The sequence below is a fragment of the Abramis brama genome (assembly GCF_963993115.1).
Source record: "Abramis brama genome assembly, chromosome: 23".
In the NCBI taxonomy this organism is placed as follows: Eukaryota; Metazoa; Chordata; class Actinopteri; order Cypriniformes; family Leuciscidae; genus Abramis; species Abramis brama.
This window is the reverse complement of record NC_139985.1, coordinates 5,258,293-5,278,188: the sequence shown is the minus strand read 5'-3', so window position 1 is coordinate 5,278,188 and position 19,896 is coordinate 5,258,293. Positions and strand designations below refer to the sequence as shown.

At 39.7% G+C, this 19,896-nt stretch overlaps 3 protein-coding genes across 3 annotated transcripts in view; 2 read left to right on the top strand and 1 right to left on the bottom strand.

Moving 5' to 3' along the window:
• LOC311074584 (uncharacterized protein) overlaps nucleotides 1-19,534 on the top strand; it is a 54,089-nt gene extending 34,555 nt beyond the window's left edge. The window contains 3 exon segments of the mRNA XM_084101290.1: nucleotides 9,525-9,632; nucleotides 11,707-11,766; nucleotides 17,970-19,534. Of these exon segments, the coding sequence (XP_083957416.1) occupies nucleotides 9,525-9,632; nucleotides 11,707-11,766; nucleotides 17,970-19,519 (1,718 nt within the window). The 3' untranslated portion in view covers nucleotides 19,520-19,534.
• On the top strand, nucleotides 5,420-6,834 carry LOC311074443 (putative nuclease HARBI1; the record flags this gene model as incomplete). The annotated part of the gene is made up of 4 exons (XM_084101045.1): nucleotides 5,420-5,852; nucleotides 6,013-6,128; nucleotides 6,240-6,351; nucleotides 6,439-6,834. 4 exons carry the CDS (start codon nucleotides 5,420-5,422, stop codon nucleotides 6,810-6,812), a joined length of 1,035 nt encoding a protein of 344 aa, XP_083957171.1. The 3' UTR covers nucleotides 6,813-6,834.
• Nucleotides 6,841-7,822, bottom strand: LOC311074442 (uncharacterized protein). The gene is made up of 6 exons (XM_084101044.1): nucleotides 7,661-7,822; nucleotides 7,530-7,591; nucleotides 7,397-7,450; nucleotides 7,244-7,312; nucleotides 6,976-7,117; nucleotides 6,841-6,869 (listed from the first exon to the last, which is right to left on the bottom strand). The coding sequence occupies exons 1-6, from the start codon at nucleotides 7,812-7,814 to the stop codon at nucleotides 6,862-6,864; spliced, it is 489 nt and encodes a 162-aa protein (XP_083957170.1). The 5' UTR covers nucleotides 7,815-7,822; the 3' UTR covers nucleotides 6,841-6,861.
• Nucleotides 19,535-19,896: the final 362 nt, after the last annotated feature.

The window sequence follows — 19,896 nt, the reverse complement described above, 5'->3', positions numbered from 1 at the left end:
CTTAGAGTTAGCCGATTTAATTTGATTTGCATGTGAAATGCAAATCCTGTCTGCAGTGTGGCCTTTCTGGAGTTATTTATGTTATTTCTTAGTTTTATTGATCCAAAATGTTTTTATACATTTTCTTCTATATCTTTGTGTGATTTTCTGTACATCACGGCTTTGAAATGTTAAAGCCCCGCCCCCAGCCCCACCCCCATACACATGATTCGACTATTAGTCGACTATAGGCAAGACATGACGATTCTGATTCGACTATGAAAATCCATAGTCGGGGACACCCCTAGTCCAGTTATGGAAGATCTTCAGGGATATACCCTTTCTGTTCTGACATAAAAACAGTCTTTTAAAAAACACACACACACAAACAGCATAAAATGCATAAAGACTTACTAAAACAATATGACCATTACTTATTCTGTGAAAATTGTGACTTTATGTAGGCTACATTTATTTGCCACACAATTTATCACTTGGTGTGCTGTTCAAAAGTCGTGCCGAAAAGTGATTGCATTATTTATTGCAATAAGTACAAGCTTCAATCATTTTGTTGTAAGTACTGCATTTTATGGGTTGCTTTCGACATTTAAAGGTATTTTAACAGCTAAAAAGGGCTGGATTGGTTGGTACACAGCAGGTAAAATAATGCAGTCATAAGGATAATTGCAAAAGAGATCATGTCTTTATTTTATATATAGCTCAACAGTAAGTTATGTTATTATAGGCTACAGTCCGTTTTCCAAATACAAACAACAACAGGCTTCTATTATTTCCTATAATCATGTAAATGTCATACCTGATTAAAGCAACACTAAGTAACTTTTGCTCTCGGGCTCCCCCTACAGTTGGGAAACAGTATTGTCTTCTACTACTGTCGTAAAATCTGTCATGGTTACATGGTTAACGCGTGCATTTGTTGACAAGCCGTTACCCAAACTCTGCAGGGGCCTGTACCATGAAGCCGGATTAGGTGGCTAGCCAGCTATGTTTCAGCTTAGTTTCCGCCAACCCTGGGTTTTAGGTACTATGAAAGTAGCTCGGCTTTAATCGGTGTTCGTTGCCATGGTATCTTACGCTGCACGGCTAACCTGCACCGGGGCAGGTTATGTTCTGGATTCAAGATCTCAGACCGAAGTTTGACCAATCAGCTGAGAGCAAAGAAACATTATAGGTGATGTAACTTATTCCAAGTGTCTGTTGCAATGACTTCACCTTTTCTTCCAAATCCGGTGGACATCTCAGCGCAAATTGTTTGACGAGCACTTCGTAGAGAAATAGTTTTTAGCCAGACAAAATCCCCTTGCCTTAACTGATAGTTACTTGTATGAAAGATACAGATTTTCCGCGGAAGGAATGTCTTATCTTTGCGAATTTCTTGAGCCGCACATAAAGAATTTAACACGTCGAATTCATGCACTTACTGTACCGCAAATTGTATTGCGTTGCATTTTTTTTTTTTTTTTTGTTGCAAGTGGTACATTCTTGCACGGTGACGCACAGAAGCTATAGGGGAAAACATATGTTTGTCGAACCATTCGCAAGGTGGTCCTCGCTCTGCAGGAGTACATGAAAAGTTTAATTAATAATGTTCCCCGGACATTTATCGACCATGTCCATAAAAGAGGGCTTTTATAAAATTGCCGGTAAGATATATTGATAGGGTGACATCACATGAACACTTTTTTTTTTCTCAAAAAGCAAATTTCACAAATGTACTACACAATATAATACATGTTAAGAATTATTTTGAATCTTTTTTATTATTATTCTGATAATCTTATGATAGGATTCCCAAGTCATTGCAACATGTATGCAGTCTATTGCTCCAATCTCCACTGCTCTAGGGGAACATGAGGCAGATTATGTTAATAGGAAGTCCTATCACAGCCTTAATGTTCAGGTAGAGATGATGTGAATATGTGAGATGATTATTTTCTGTGAGATGAATCTTTAAATTAATAGTAACTTTAACAGATATAACAATGACCTACTAAACATTTCATCTGCAGATGACTTGTGGTCATGAACATATGATCAAGTTTGGATGCCAAATGGCCTGGCTCCAGTGCTTGTCTTACAAATTTTCCTTGAGTCTGTGTTGTGTCAGCACTTTGAGGAAAGCAAGTTAAATTTGGTACAGTACAAAACACTGTTAATTTGAACTGAGATAGAAAAACCTACACAATGACCCCCTATCATGACCCTCAGATAGGGCCACAGCACCGCTTCAGTGTGGCCCTCAGTAAAACCAGAGTGAAGATAGCGATGACCTTTGGCATCCTAAAGGCACATTTCAACTGTGTTCGGCGCTTCAGAGTCACCAGAGCGGGCATCACAGATAGTGGCTGTATGTGCCATTCTGCACAATATAGCCACCAGTAGAAAGAGCGAGAAACAACACAAAACCAGCTTCTCCCCGATGAAACTGACCCGATCACACTTGACCACCCAGCTGGTGCAGATGTAGATGCAATCACCATACAATATTACACTTAATAAAAGCACATTGAAACTGCAGATATGTCTCAAACTGTTTTATTGGTTTTGTGGGATGGGAGAGAGAAAGAGAGCAAGAGAAAGTTGCATTAATAAATATTCATACTAAAGTGTTACTTGGTTAAATAAGTTATATATATATATATATATATATATATATATATATATATATATATATATATATATATATATATATATATATATATATATATATAAATAGTTATCTATATATATATATAGATCAGTTTTATCCAGCTGTTTGATTTTGTTTGGAGCCTCCTCAGCTCACAGTCAGCTCCTTTAGTGTGCAGTCTAGCTTGAGACTCTTTTAGTGTGCAGTCTAGTTCGAGACTCTTTTTGTACAGGGCCCTGACTGAGTCTGTTTCCACCTGAAACATAATTCCACCACAAACATGATCATTACAAGTTTTCTGGAGGCTCATCAAAATCACAAAAAGTTCCTTGACTTCCTACAAACACAGGACTGACTGTAATTTATGTCAAGGGTTTAAAATCCTTACACATTTCTTCTGAAGCCCATTGAGGTAGAGGCCACAGTTTCTGGGTCAGGTTGTGAAAAATCCTACAAAAGAGATGTGTAAGGGCCAGTCCCTTTTTTATGCCACACATTCAAATGTTTGCCATAATAAAAAGCCCAGTGCATTCACATCAGCAACTGTCTGAGAACACACAGACAGAGTGTCTTCATCATTTGCTTCACCCTAATAAATAAAAGTAGGCCACTGTAAAGCATAACTGTTGTAAAGCAGGTTATGTTTGGTGTTCTGTCTGCTGCATACTGACCTCTGTGTGGGAGACTGTGTCTGTGTGTCTGTGTCTGTGTGTGTGAATGTGTGCTAGCTTCAACAGGGACACTGTATTTCCCTGCAGAACATACAGTCAGCCATATTTAAAACTTAAAAAAAAAAAGTAGTAATGTATTGCACACGTACCCAGTGTTACTTGCTTAGAGGAGCCAGCACCAGGGTCAGATTGTACAGCACCTGTAATCCCATCCATAATCGGCCGTCCCTTATTGCCTACTCAGAGCCAACTCCTCCGCCAGTGTATTCTGGTTTTCTGAATTTAATTCTTTATTTCTGTTTGCTGCAAACAAGTGTGATAAAATGTTCACAAAAGTAATAAAAGGTTGTGGTAAATACTCTTTGAATTAACTCCTTGAAATAACCACTTTGAATTATATTTTTATATTTTGTCTTTATCTGCTGCCAAGAACATTTGGAGTTGGGGTTGCATCTAAAAATCTAAAAATCAATGAATGTTAATCTTTCTTAGTAGCCTACATACATGCACATTTTTTATATATTACAAAAATAGGCTATTGGCTATATTACACATATAGGCTACACATACATATATACATACATAATTTTACATAAATATAGAATGTATTTGTTTAACTTACACATTAACAATCAGCAATCTTTCTCCAACAGTCTTCTCTTGCTTTGGCAGCAGAGACCGTATTGTTTCGAGCTTGAAATACATATTTAAATTAATCGTAATTATTAATGATTATCTCTTGCTCCTCCGCGGAAAAATATATTGCTCTAGCTTTACCCGCGATTGGTTGTTCAGTGTCGACGTCACTCTTTTATGTGCACGCGCGCGTGGAGTAATCATAGCTTAAGGATCAAAGCCTGAGTTGACAGAGAAAGTTGATGAGCTGCATCATGGTACCAATAAAGCCTGATTGCATCGGTTTGGTTTTGTCAACTCAAAACTAATCCTGTAACCCCGAGTTTGTTCAGCTACCTTCATGGTACAGGCCCCAGAAGGAGTTCTCACGTCTTGGGCAGACAGCCTGCGTTGCGTGTGAAATGTCTTCAACCCAGGTACAGTGGCATATTTCAGCATGTCATATGAATATAATTTCATGGGTTTTATTTTTTTCAAGCGCCAAAAGATCGCGTAGCTCACGTCAGCCTGCAGTCATTAGGCTAGTTAGCCTACTTCTGACTTTTTTTTTTGTCCGTTGCTGCTTTGGCCATGGGGCTGTTTACACCTGGCCACTTCATGCGTTTTCTCAGATCGGATAGCTATCTGATATATCAAAACGATTCCATTTACACCTGGTCACATAAATGTGTTTTTGCGAAACGGATTTAAATCCGATCTTCAATTCCCGTGATATATATGCATGTTTATTGGAGTGCACGTCACTGAAAGCAACAGATACGAGCGGCATTTTATTGATCATCAGCTAAATTTTCAAAATCAGAGACCGCAATAAGAGAGAGCAGCAACAGCCCTGGTAAGATCATTTCATTTATTTACTTTTAATGATGATGATTGTGTGTTAAGCGTCTGCGACTTACTTTCACTTTGATTTGCGATAGTTTGCACGTTGGCTTGATGAATACATAACTTACTCAGCTGCTCATCTGCGGTGATTCCAGTAGCGTCGTCATATCTGGCTATCACATTACATATAGATATAGCCTATAACGCGTGTATTTATTTATTTTTTTAGCATTTTTGGGAGGAGTACAATTTACATATGTGGTTTCAACAACCAGATGCATTTTTACACTTGTCCAGTTTCATCTGGAATGCGTCTCAGACCTCCTCCTGAAGTGGTTTTGAGCGATCGGTTTCAAATCCGTCTTGAATGCGTTTCGGAGGGCATTTACACCTGGGGCCTGTACCATGAAGCCGGATTAGGTGGCTAGCCAGCTATGTTTCAGCTTAGTTTCCGCCAACCCTGGGTTTTAGGTACTATGAAAGTAGCTCGGCTTTAATCGGTGTTCGTTGCCATGGTATCTTACGCTGCACGGCTAACCTGCTCCGGGGCAGGTTATGTTCTGGATTCAAGATCTCAGACTGAAGTTTGACCAATCAGCTGTGAGCAAAGAAACATATAAGTGACGTAACTAATTCCCAGCGTCTGTTCTCTGTTGCAATGGCTTCACCTTTTCTCCCAAATCCTGTGGACATCTCTGCGCAAATTGTTAGACGAGCACTTCGTAGAGAAAGAGTTTTTAGGGACAGACAAAATCCATTTGACTTTCCTGATGCTTACTTGTATGAAAGATACAGATTTTCCGCGGAAGGAATGTCTTATCTTTGTGAACTTCTTGAGCCGCACATAAAAAATGTGACTCGTCGAAGCCATGCCCTTACTGTACCACAAATGGTATGTATTGCGTTGCGATTTTTTGCAAGTGGTACATACTTGTATGCGGTCGGGGATGCAGAGAATCTAGGGAAAAACACAGTCTGTCGAACCATTCGAAAGGTGGTCCTCGCTCTGCAGGGGTACACGAATAGCTTCATTGTGTTCCCTGGACATTTATCGACCATGTCCATAAAAGAGGGCTTTTATAAAATTGCCGGTAAGATATCTTGATACATCACATGAACAAATGTAACATTTTACACTCATTTTTTTTTTCAAAAAAGCATATTTCACACTTAGAAATCTATTATACAGTAGTCTGCAGTAGCTACCTGTTAAGAATGATTTTAAATATATATTTTTAATTCCTATGATAGGATTCCCTAGAGTCATAGGAGCAATAGACTGCACACATGTTGCAATCTCCACAGCTCTCGGAGAACATGAGGCAGATTATGTGAACAGAAAGTCCTTTCACAGCCTTAATGTTCAGGTAGGGCTATACTATATAGCCTATGTGAAGTGATTTTTATTTGCATTGAGATCAATCTTTAAATAAATAGTAACTAACAGGACAATTATTTACTGTACATTTCATCTGCAGATGACTTGTGATCATGAATGCATGATAACAAGTTTGGATGCCAAATGGCCTGGCTCAGTACATGACTCACGAATTTTCCGTGAGTCTATTTTGTGTCAGCGCTTTGAGGAAGGCAAGTTCAATTTGGTACAGTACACTTTAAAGTTTTAATTTTAATAGCAAAACTTACACAATTTTCCCCTTTTCTGTTCTATGACAGGGCTTTTTGATGGCCTGTTGGTAGGAGATCGAGGTTATGCATGCCAGAGGTTTTTGCTGACCCCCTATCCTGACCCTCAGAGAGGGCCACAAAACCGCTTCAATGTGGCCCTCAGTAAAACCAGGGTCAAGATCGAGATGACCTTTGGCATCCTAAAGGCACGTTTCAACTGCCTTAGGCGTTTAAGAGTGTCACCAGAGCGGGCATCACAGATAGTGGCTGCATGTGCAATTCTGCATAATATAGCCACTATCAGAAAGGAGCGAGTACCACCACAGAACCAGCTTCTCCCCGATGAAATTGACCCCATCACACTTGACCACCCAGCTGGTGCAGCTGTGAGAAATGCAATCACAACACAATATTTTACTTAATAAAAGCACACTGACACTGCTGATATGTCTCAAACTGTTTTATTGGTCATCATGTGGCTATGGAGGAAGAGAGAGAGAAAGAAAAAATACATTAAAATTACATTAATAAACATTCATAGTGTTCACACTAAAGGGTTACTTGGTTAAAAAAAAGTTCACATACTGAGATCTGTTTTTTCCAGCTGTTTGATCTCCAATTTAATTTTTTTAATTTGGAGGCTCCTCAGCTCACAGTCCAGCTCCTTCAGTGTGCAGTCTAGTTCGAGGCTCCTTTTGTACAGGGCCCTGACTGAGTCTGTTTCCACCTGAAACAATTCCACCACAAACAATCATTACACGTTTTCTGGAGGTTGATCAAATCACAAAAAGTGGCATGACTTTCTACAAACACAGGACTGACTGTAAATTATGTCAAGGGTTTAAAGCATTACCTTGTTCACATTCCTTCTGTAGCCCATTGAGGTAGAGGCTTCAGGTTCTGGGGCAGGTTGTGAAAAATCCTACAATAAAAGAGATGTGTAAGGGCCAGTCACTTAATTATGACATTCAAATGTGTGCCATAATAAAAAGCTCAGTGCATTCACCTCAGCAACTGTCTCAGAACACACAGACAGAGTGTCTTCATCGTTTGGTTCACCCTAATAAATAAAAGGCCAATGTAAAGCATAACTGTTATAAAGCAGGTTATGTTTGGTGTTCTGTCTGCTGCATACTGACCTCTGTGTGGGAGACTGTGTGAATGTGTGCTGGCTTCAACAGGGACACTGTATTTCCCTCTACTGCAGAACAGAGTCAGCCATATTTAACTTTTAAAAAAAAAACATTAGTAATGCATTGTACACACATACCCAGTGTCACTTGCTTAGAGGAGCCAGCACCAGGGTCAGACTGAACAGCACATGCAATCCCATCCATAATCGGCCGCCCCTTATTGTTGCTCAGAGCCAACTCCTCCGCCACAGTGTAATCTTGAGGAGGTGGCCCTCCCCCAGTTTTCTTCATTTCACATTTTTTTCTGTTTGCTGCAAACAAGTGTTTGTGATTAAATGTTCAAAAAATAATAATAAAAGGTTATGTTAAATACTCACCACTTTGAATTATATTTTTATACTTTGTCTTGATCTGCTGCCAAGAACGTTTGGAGTTGGGGTTGCATCTAAAAATCAATGAATATCAATCTTTCTTAGGATGTAATAGCCTATACATTCACATTTTACATACATCTACACACACGTATGCATGTGTGTATGAGATATATATATATATATATATATATATATATATATATATATATATATATATATATATATATATATATATATAAATAATATATATATAGATAATATATATATATATATATATATATATATATATATATATATATATATATGTAGAGATATAATATATATATATATATATATATAGAGAGAGAGATAATATATATATATATATATATAGAGAGAGAGAGAGATATAATATATATATATATATATAGAGAGAGAGAGAGATATAATATATATATATAGAGAGAGATATAATATATATATAGAGATATAATATATATATATATATATATTATATCTCTATATATATATTATATATCTCTCTCTATATATATATATTATATCTCTCTCTCTCTCTCTCTCTATATATATATATATATATATTATATCTCTACATATATATATATATATATATATATATATATATATATATATATATATATATATTATATATATATATATATATACACGAATACATTTTCATTTGAGCATTTAATACATTTTTAATATGATTAGCCTACATAAATGTACATTAATTGTTTAACTTACGCATTAACGCAATCAGCAATCTTCCTCCAAGATTGTTCTCTTGCTTTGGCAGCAGATACAGTGTTACTGCGTGCTTGAAAAATACTTTTATATTCCTCATATTTCTGGATTATTATCTCTTGCTCCTCCTCTGAAAAGTATGTAGCTCTCGCTCTATCCATTTCGAACGCGATTGGTTGTTCAGTGTCGACGTCACTCTTTTATGTGCACGCGCGCGTGGATTAATCATAGCTTAAGGATCAAAGCCTGAGTTGACAGAGAAAGTTGATGAGCTGCGTCATGGTACCAATAAAGCCTGATTGCATCGGTTTGGTTTTGTCAACTCAAAACCAATCCTGTAACCCCGAGTTTGTTCAGCTACCTTCATGGTACAGGCCCCTGGTCTTTTCAAGATCGGATAGCTATCCGAATTGAGAAAACGCATGAAGTGGCCAGGTGTAAACACCCCCAAAAACATATGCATGAAAGCCGGAAAAACAAACGCTGGTTGGCCTCTCGCGTCCAAATTTGACGAAGTGGTGGGGGAAGTGACGTATGCCGTAAAGCAGTCGAATTTTGTAGTTCTTTTTGTGCTCGGGTAACTACCCGAACCCCGAAGTTACATAGTGCCAGTAAAAGCGATACAGACCCCGTCAGGCTATGGCAGACGTGTCATTCAACCTATTGTAAGTCCATGTACCATCACAAGGGTTTTGGAAATATATTATGAAGGTCGAAAAGTTACATAGTGTTGCTTTAAGCTATAAACTGCAAACACTTATATGGCCACAATTGTTATTATTATGTTAAAAGAAACGTTAAAGTATCACACAGACATACCTTTGCTATTACCACGGACATAAACTGATGGTTATTTGCACGTTATGTCTGTTTGATCCAGCTGTAGACGTAAAGAGACTGGGCGCAATCAATTTTCGGCGGACCATCACTTTTCGGCACGACACCGGTCTTGTCGGTCCTGTCGGCGATAGAAAGGGGGCGCAAGGAGGTATTGTATATAACTTCCCTTTTTATTACCATTAGGAAAGTAACTAATTACAAATACTTTGATTACAGTACTTGAGTAGATTTTTCATTTCACTTTTTAAATTGTGGTACTTTTACTTGAGTAAAACGATTTTATTCATTCATATTTTATGATATGTAGAGGACACCATGACATGTTAATAAGAAAATGAAAACAAGACTGTAACTAACCAAAACAATGTTTTTCATACTAAATATTTCTATTTAGTATACAAGTCCATTTTTAGGTTCCAGGCTATTTTTTTTATCTTGAGAATAATGTTGGAAAAAGATGTTTAGAAAATGTTTATATTTTGCTATTTTGTATGCATACTAGTGTGATATTTTTTTCCTTCTTTTTTTCATGATCATATTTCCTTATTTCCTTTTATGATCTAATTTCCATGGTAAATTTTTACTCGCATTTTGACAGGAGCCCAAAGAATACCTGTGGCATCCCCTCCAGGTCTTGTTTTTTATTTTATTTTTTATTTTTATCTTGTATAGTGCATATACTTTTCATCAAACATCATATTTCGTTATTTTCATTTCTTCATTTCATACTTAATATATTTTAATTATACTATACTAAGTGCATATAAAATGTATTATTTAGAAACAACATTAAGTAAATGAAGTGTATTTCAAGATAAACTTAAGATACATTTTAAGTTATTTACAATTGTGTTAAAATGGAACCACTATAAGTAGATTTAGTGCAATTTAAGTGTTTCTTTACAGGTCATTTAAAATATACTTTCATATAATCTAGTTTTCTTAAACTACAGTTAAAATATATTTGAAGCTGATTCAAAAATCTCTATAACAGAGGTGATACGACATTAAAACATACTTAATACTCTCTTCTTAGCTTGTCTCTGCACTCGGATTTCAGTTTTTCTTCTATAGCAGCTGATCTAAAAATAAACAAATTTTTGTAATATTTCACAAACAGATATTTGAGGCATTAATACTCATTTATAGCATTAATTTATTCTTTTTACCCATCTGTAATAATATATAAGAAAATAAACAAAAAAGGCAATAAGGTTGTCAAGCTTGAAAAAATATAAACACAAATCAACACACACTACCATAATTGGCTGGTCAGCTCAAGACAAAGTAATTTTATGTTCATAACATGTTTTTTTCCAACTTTTCAAAGATCATTGACATCATAACAATGAAGCCAAATTGTTCAGGAAATGAAAAATAAATACACCTTCATTTAGCAAATAAAAAGAATGTTAATGTAATGTTGTACATGTTATAATGACTAATAATTATGTTTTCTGCTGATGCACAATGTTTTATAGTTGCTTAAGACAGACAAATGTTTCCACATAGATTTTAAACAGATTTATCTTTGAAGACTTTGACTATATACCTAGTGCTGTTACCTGTTCACCTACCTAGTGAAGTTGCTAGATATCTAGCTAGTGTCAGCATTATGTTTCAGCGGTTAACGTCAGTATTCCACGTGTTAGCCATATTACATAGCAGCATCCACCTAGGAAAAAAATAAACAGTGAGCTATTTATTTATGTAAACTGCAAATAAAACTTACCAGAACTTCTGAGGGCAGAAGCTTCATCTCTTCGCATCTGCTTCAACTTAGACTTGAAAAGCTTGGCTCTGATTGGTCAAACTGAATGTAGCTGCACTGAAAAAGACATGCTGTTACACTTTGTGTGAAAAATATGACTGGCACAGCACAGACAAGTAACGTTAATATAAATGTATTATAAAATGTATTATAAATGTATTATAAACATATTTTCAAATATGTTTATAATACATATTTGTATTATAACATGTCACATGATCCATATGTGGATCATGTGACACTGAATACTGGAGTAATGATGCTGAAAATTCAGCTTTGCCTTCACAGGAATAAATTACATTTTAAAACTATATTAAACAGTAACTTTATTTTAAATTGTAATGATATTTCACAATATTGCTCTTTTTGCTGTATTTTTGATCAAATAAATGCAGCTTTGGTGAGTATAACTATAAAATACTTCTTTCAAAAACATTTGAAAATCTTACAGCCCGGGTCGGTGCTGCCGGTCTTGTCGGTCCTGTCGGCGATAGAAAGGGGGCGCAAGGAGGTATTGTATATAACTTCCCTTTTTATTACCATCAGGAAAGTAACTAATTACAAATGCTTTGATTACAGTATGTTGTACATGTTATAATGACTAATAATTGTAATGTTGTACATGTTATAATGACTAATAATTATGTTTTCTGCTGATGCACAAAACATGGACAATGTTTTATAGTTGCTTAAGACAGACAAATGTTTCCACATAGATTTTAAACAGATTTATCAAAGTCTTTGAAGACTTTGACTATATACCTAGTGCTGTTACCTGTTTACCTACCTAGTGAAGTTGCAAGATATCTAGCTAGTGTCAGCATTATGTTTCAGCGGTTAACGTCAGTATTCCACGTGTTAGCCATATTACATAGCAGCATCCACCTAGGAAAAAAATAAACAGTGAGCTATTTATTTATGTAAACTGCAAATAAAACTTACCAGTTTTAAACTTACCAATCAGAGCCAAGCTTTTCAAGCTTTTCAAGTCTAAGTTGGAGCAGATGCGAAGAGATGAAGCTTCTGCCCTCAGAAGTTTCATCTCTTCGCATCTGCTCCAACTTAGACTTGAAAAGCTTGGCTCTGATTGGTCAAACTGAATGTAGCTGCACTGAAAAAGACATGCTGTTACACTTTGTGTGAAAAATACGACTGGCACAGCACAGACAAGTAACGTTAATATAAATGTATTATAAAATGTATTATAAATGTATTATAAACATATTTTCAAATATTTATTTTTATATTTTTAATATTTTTTTATATAGCTACTGTCAGCTACTGTTCGGACGCTCTTGCTTACTGCTCCGCGTTTTGCTCTATCGCTTTTATATTTTATCTTCTATATTTTTATATTTTATCTCCTTTTATCACCTAATTTTAACTTCAGCAAACAGCACAGTGCTCAAACGACAAAGTTTGGATTACTACAAAAACGCAGAATTCTTTTACCCGACCAGCTTACATTCCGGGGAAAGGAAAACACAACTGTCTACATTCATAAGGATAAGAGAGAAAATGCCTCTTCTGGTTCAAGAATCTACTTGCTGCTCTAACTGCCACAGAGTTTTACAAAGGATTGCAGTTCTTGAAACAAAGTTACTTACGGGACCACCAAACCAGACGGAACACACAACAGAGCTTCGTCATGGACACCCTCAGCATATAGCCGGTGAGTCCCATGAAACTAGTGCTCCTCGACAGGTAGAGAAACAAGCCGATCGTCTTACAAATCGATGGCACAAACAGGGAGCGAGACCCAAAGGCACTCGAGACATCAGATTGTCACGAGCATCACATATTGCCGCAGTAGCATCCTCTACCCCAGATACAGCTCTGACAAGGATTGCAAACACTGGTCTCCTACCACTGCCTATACATCTTGAGAACAGATTTGAAGTACTAATGAATGTAAATGAGGAATCCCCAAACATGATGAATGTGATCGAACACAGACTGAATGGGCCAGTAGCTAACACTGATGCTAACTGGCGATCAAGGTTGAGCAGACAGCGGCACTCAGCTCAGAGCGCAGCCGAGCCCAGGACTCTGATAGTGGGGGACTCCATAATCAGAAACATTAGCAGCAGGGATACAACTACGTGCTGCCTTCCACAAGCAACAACTTCTGATATAAACAGGGAACTTCAGAACATTCTGATGAAACATAAGACTGCAAATCGACTCATCATTCATGTGGCTAAGAATGATATTCATAAAGAGCAGTCAGAACTCCTTAAGAAGGATTTCAATGAACTTTTTGAAACACTTAAAAGACTGAAAGTTCAAACATTCATCAGTGGACCACTCCCAGCAAGAGGAACAAACAGGTTTTCACGGCTGCTTGGGCTTAATACATGGCTGCAAAAAACCTGCAATATAAAAGGAGTGAACTTTATTGACAACTTCAATCTTTTCTGGAGTCAGAGACAACTGTTTCATCAGGATGGCCACCACCCAAACAAACTTGGTTCAAGAGTGCTAAAGGACAATATCTACATCTCCCTCAATCATCCTTCTGCAGTGTGTGCCAATCCACTCAATCTGAACGGCACACACACACCTGGACACAGTATGAATGACCACAGGACTTCACTTCAGCAGCAAAATGGACATGCGGTTGACATATCACACAAGGACAATGATAACACCACTCAGCCACAACAACCTAGCCTGGTTCTACATTTCATTTGTACAGAGAGTCTGGCCTCTCTCCATTGACAAGCGTTAACTTCCTTGTAGGCGGGTATTCTGTTGAAGTTCAAAACTATTGGATCTGCCATAACAAATCGCTAACCTTTGGTCGTGACGTAACCCTAAAATTCAAACTAACGCACGACATCAACGTAATCGTTCTCAGCCACTCCCTCTGTTCGCTGATTGGGCCGTCAAAAAATTTGGCCGGAGAAAACCAAAGAATACACCACAATCCCAGACATAGTACTGAAGGGAAATAAAATTGAGCAGGAGTACGCAGGAATCTCCTGTGAGAGCTCTTCGGCCTCTGCCACAACGCCAGGGCCCACACCCTCCTCCATCTGCTCGAGGTGAACCAAAAACAACTGATACCAGCTCTCAGTGATATGTGTCGGGTCCCCGCTATGATAACAGTAACTTTCTCAAATGTTTACAGAACAAGCGGGAACCCAGTGTTCCTGTATCTTTCTCTATTGCTGTTCTATTACGTTATATAAGTTAGAAAGTCTAAGGCCTTCAATAGCCGTACAGCAAACCAAACTAATCTGGTGCCTATTACACGTCAAACTAAGATTGCTGTGGAGACAAAAAGTAAGACTGTTAAGTTAGCACTTTTAAACATCTGCTCACTTAAAAATAAATCACTTCTAGTCAACGACGTAATAAGCACAAACAACCTGGATTTTATGCTTCTAAATGAAACCTGGCTAGAAGACAGCTGCAGTGCAACAATCCTAAATGAAACATTCCCTCCTAACTTTACTTTTATGAGTGTCTGCAGAGCTGTTAAGAGAGGTGAGGGTCTAGCTGCTCTTTTTAAAGATAGCTATCAATGTAAGCAAATATCATTTGGGAATTACCCGTCTTTTGAATATCTGGGTATTGTGTTAAAATGTGCTCCACGCATTTTACTCATCATTATTTACTGGCCTCCAAAATACTCTCCAGCATTTGCTGAGGAATTAATAGAACTGTTATCAACAATTACCTCAAAGTTTGACTGTTTTGCCATTGCTGGAGATTTTAACATTCACATAGATAATGCAGAAACAAATATGGCAAAAGAAATCAAAACTGTTTTAAAAACTTTTGATCTGACTCAGCATGTACATGGATCCACACACAATCGTGGACACACTCTTGTCACGGAACAGTGAACGAGAGACGAGGATTCAAATGCAGAGGAGATTTATTAGACACTAACAGACAAAGTACAAAACTCAAGACACAGATAGCCAGCGGGAAGGAAACACCAGGAACAGGTAACTCGGACAAACGAACCAGCACAAGACTACAAACACAAGGAGGCTAAATAGGGGAACAAACAAAGGAGGGTAACGAGAAAGACGGGTGGGACAAATTAACCAATAATCAGATAACAAGATGGGAGGGGCTAGACAATAGACACGAGCACATGGCCCAAAATAACAAAACACCTATGTGCAGCACAAGACAGGACAGGCATGTGACAACTCTAGATTTACTTATCAGTAAGGGTCTAAACATTTCATCGATTGTTATTAAGGATGTAGCACTGTTTGATCATTTCTGTATTTTCTTTGATATATTGATTTCTCCTGCCATTGAAGCTAGATCTGTGTCTGTCAAGAAGAGATGCTTAAATGAGAACACTAGTGTACTATTTATGAAGGCTATATCCTTAACACCAAGCATATCTGCTGACTCTGTTGATTTTCTCCTTGATTCTTTTAACTCAAAGGTTAAAAGTGTAATTGATTATATTACTCCTGTTAAAGTCAGGAAGAAGAGTGGCAGACAAAAAGCACCTTCGGGAAACTCAACAGCAGTGCAAAATATGAAAAGACAATGCAGAAAAGCAGAGCGCATGTGGCGGAAGACAAAACTTGTAGTCCATTATAACATCTACAAAGACAGCCTTCATGCTTTCAATATGGAACTAGGCAAATCTAGACAGACTTTCTTCTCAAATATTATAAACTGTAATTTAAACAACACACACACTCTTTTTGCTACTGTAGAGAGACTGACAAACCCCCCAAGCCAGATTCCCAGTGAAATGCTCTCAGACAACAAATGCAGTGAGTTTGCTTCTTTCTTCTCTGGGAGAATCAATAATGTCAAAAAGGTGATCAGCACATCCTTGAGTTGCTCTGGGGTCAGACAGATCAAACCACCTGAGAGAGTAGTTAATATGTCTGATTTCAAAGAAATTAATGGCAAAATTTTGGAAGAAACCATACAGCACCTTAAAACATCATCCTGCACTCTTGACACACTTCCCACATCTTTTTTCAAAAGTGTGTTAAACAGTTTAGAAGCAGATCTTCTAGAAGTGGTAAATGCCTCACTTCTCTCTGGGAGTTTTCCAAACTCCCTGAAAACTGCAGTTGTCAAGCCCCTCCTGAAAAAGAGCAATCTGGATAAGACCATATTAAGCAACTATAGACCGATCTCAAATCTTCCTTTCATAGGCAAGATCATTGAAAAAGTTGTCTTAAATCAGCTGAACAAATTCTTATGCTCGAATGGATACTTTGACGATTTTCAATCTGGTTTCCGACCACATCACAGCACAGAGACAGCGCTGATAAAGATAATAAACGATATTCGCTTAAAAACTGATTCAGGCAAATTATCAGTGCTGGTACTACTTGACCTCAGTGCTGCATTTGACACTGTTGATCATAACATACTTCTTGACAGGCTGGAAAACTGGGTGGGGCTTTCTGGGATAGTCCTTAAATGGTTCAGGTCATACTTAGATGGGAGAGGTTATTATGTGAGTATAGGAGACCATAAGTCTGAGTGGACGTCCATGACATGCGGAGTCCCTCAAGGCACGATTCTTGTGCCACTCCTGTTCAACCTATATATGCTCCCAATGAGCCAAATAATGAGAAAGAACCAAATTGCTTACCACAGCTATGGAGATGACACACAGATCTACTTAGCCCTATCGCCTAACACGATTACAGCCCTATTGACTCCCTGTGCCAATGCATTGATGAAGTCAACAGTTGGATGTGCCAAAACTTTCTTCAGTTAAACAAAGAAAAACAAAGATGGAAACAAATATGAAGTTCTCCAGGTGAACGCATACCTTCACTCTAGGGGTCAAACAACTAAAAATCAAGTCAGGAATCTTGGTGTGACACTAGAGTCAGACCTTACTTTCAGTAGTCATGTCAAAGCAATAACTAAATCAGCATACTATCATCTGAAAAATATTGCAAGAATTAGATGCTTTGTTTCCAGACAAGACTTAGAGAAACATGCTTTCATCACCAGCAGGGTGGATTATTGTAATGGACTCCTCACTGGCCTTCCCAAAAAGACCATAAGACAGTTGCAGCTCATACAGAACGCTGCCGCCAGGATTCTGAGCAGAACCAGAAAATATGAACATATCACACCAGTCCTCAGGTCTTTACACTGGCTCCCAATTAGATTTAGGATTGATTTTAAAGTATTATTACTGGTATATAAATCATTCAATGGCCTAGGACTTCAATACGTTGCAGATATGCTCACTGAATATAAACCCAACAGATCACTCAGATCATTAGGATCATATCAGCTAGAAATATCAAGGGTTCACTCTAAGCATGGTGAGTCTGCTTTTAGCTATTATGCCAGCCGCAGCTGGAACCAGCTTCCAGAGGAGATCAGACGTGCTCCTACAGTAGTCACATTCAAATCCAGACTCAAAACACATCTGTTTAGCTATGCATTTACTGAATGAGCACTGTGCCGCTGTTCGTCCGACTGTTTATACTGTACTGTATTTTATTTTATTTTCTAAACTGTTTTAATTATTCTCATTTCTTTTTATTAGTTTAATTTCTTCTATGTAAACCACTTTGAATTGCGACTGTGTATGAAATGTGCTATATACACATATATAGGGCTATATACACATATATAGGGCTATATTGGGCTTCGCGCCCAATAAGTCACGTCCCGCTGAAACGGGCGTGGCCTTGGGCTATAAATATAGCTTCGAGAGGCTAGCTAACCGATTTTTTATCTCTTCAGCCGAGCATACGCATCGCTGGATCCGAAGCCGCGCCGTTAGAAAAAGCCTTCAGCGGGACGAGCCTTGCATCTGGAGTTGCTGGCCGCGCCGCCTTCAGCCGCCGTTCCTGCTACGCTATCCGGCGTTATATCCTTTCAAAAAAACTCAGTGTGTGTTCGCCGCTGCAACTCACACTCCTTCTCTAAAAGAGCAGAGCGTCTTTCTAAAGATGTCTCGTACCTTCTGTGGCTCGTGCCGAGCCCCACTCAGCGACGGGGACCGCCATGTCATCTGTGTTTCCTGCCTGGGTGAAGGACATGCAGCTCTCGCGCTCGCCGACCGTGGATGCCCTCACTGCGAGCTACTGCCTATGGTGACTCTGAGGACTCGCCTGGCATCCTTCCACGAGACTGCACTCCCCGCTGTGATGCCGTGCCGTAAGAAGCGCCGTGCTCAGCGGGTCCCTGAGCCTCCTCCCACCGAGAAAAGCTTGCCGGTTCGCCCGCCAGCTTCGCCGCCTGCTTCGCCTGAGTCTCTCAGCCCCGGACAGTGGCCGCAGTCTGCCGCCGCTTCCACTGGTGACGTCGAAGAAGAAGCGGCAGTTATCGAGGAGGACAGCTGCTCTATCCTGGCATCAGGCAGTGAGGATTGGTCGAGCTCTGTGGATCTCGCCCCTTCTTCTGCCCGCGAGCCGTCAGGAAAAAGGGCCAATATTGAGGCTGAGCTGACGCGTCTGCTCACACAGGCCATGGAGAGCCTCGGCCTCGAGTGGTCAGCGCCCGACGAGCCTGCACGCAACCGGCTGGATGGTTGTTTCCTGCAGGGGGACCGCGTTTCGACGCCTTCAAGACCCGCCCCGTTTCTTCCTGAGCTTCACGAAGAACTCGCAAAGTCTTGGAGCGCCCCTTTCTCGGCCAGGTTGCGTACTTCTGCCTCAGCAGCATTCTCCGTGGTGGACGGTGCTAAAGGCAGAGGATACCTTTCTCTTCCTCTGGTGGAAGAAGCAGTAGCAGCCCATCTTTGCCCGCCCTCTGCTGGACGGCGCGCTAAGACGGCGCTGCCATCTAAAGCCTGCCGCTCGACATCAGCCCTGCACAGTCGCGCTTATACCGCCGCTGGACAGGCTGCATCAGCACTGCACACTATGGCCACCCTCCAGAACTTCCAAGTCAACCTTCTCCGAAAGCTGGACGAGGAAGGCGTGGAAGCTATCAGTGTGCCGGATCTGAGGAGTGCTACTGATCTCGCACTCCGCGCTACAAAGTCCGCTGCACAGGCCATAGGGCGGAACATGGCCTCTCTCACCATTGCCGAGAGACACCTATGGCTGACGCTTTCTGAGATGCCAGACTCGGAGCGCGCTGCGTTCCTCGACGCCCCCATCTCTCCCGCTGGCCTCTTTGGATCGTCCGTCAAGGATTTCGTGGACAGATTCGCCGAGGTCCAAATGACGTCACAGGCCATGAAGCATTTTCTGCCGAAGCGCTCTAGCTCCGCATCAGGCCGCTCTAAACAGCCGTCTGCTCGCAGCTCGCAGCCGCAGCCCCCCGCCGCCGCCTCACAGCGTTGACAGGCCCGGGACCCAAGACCGATCTCTCGCTCTGCCGGCCGCCACCCCCCTCCGCGTGGGCCTCGGCCGAAGATTGAGATAAAGCCCGAGGCCTCAAAGTCTTCCTAGCCCGCCTAGGAAAGCGACAGTGTTCAAGTCCCGCTGCGGCCAGACTATCACCGAAACTTCTCGCTCGTTCAGTTCCAGTAAATGCGATTGTTCCAGTGTATTCTGCAGTAAACAAGTCGGTTACACTGCCCGCTTGCCTGCACACAAACGCCGTTTTTACGGCGACCCAGATAAATCCCATAAAGAGTGTAATTTCTGGTGTTCCGGCCACGGCCGATGGTGTTATGAGTGTAGTAAAAATGCCCACTGCCCAGTGCCCATTTCTACAC

What these genes read in the sequence shown, in the direction of transcription:
- LOC311074442 (XM_084101044.1), bottom strand. Translation starts at nt 7,814, where the DNA reads ATGAAGAAAACTGGGGGAGGGCCACCTCCTCAAGATTACACTGTGGCG. An exon ending in CTCTAAGCAAGTGACACTGG is followed by an intron (nt 7,592 to 7,660) that starts GTATGTGTGTAC and finishes TCTGTTCTGCAG; the next exon opens with TAGAGGGAAATACAGTGTCC. An exon ending in GTTCTGAGACAGTTGCTGAG is followed by an intron (nt 7,313 to 7,396) that starts GTGAATGCACTG and finishes CTTTTATTGTAG; the next exon opens with GATTTTTCACAACCTGCCCC.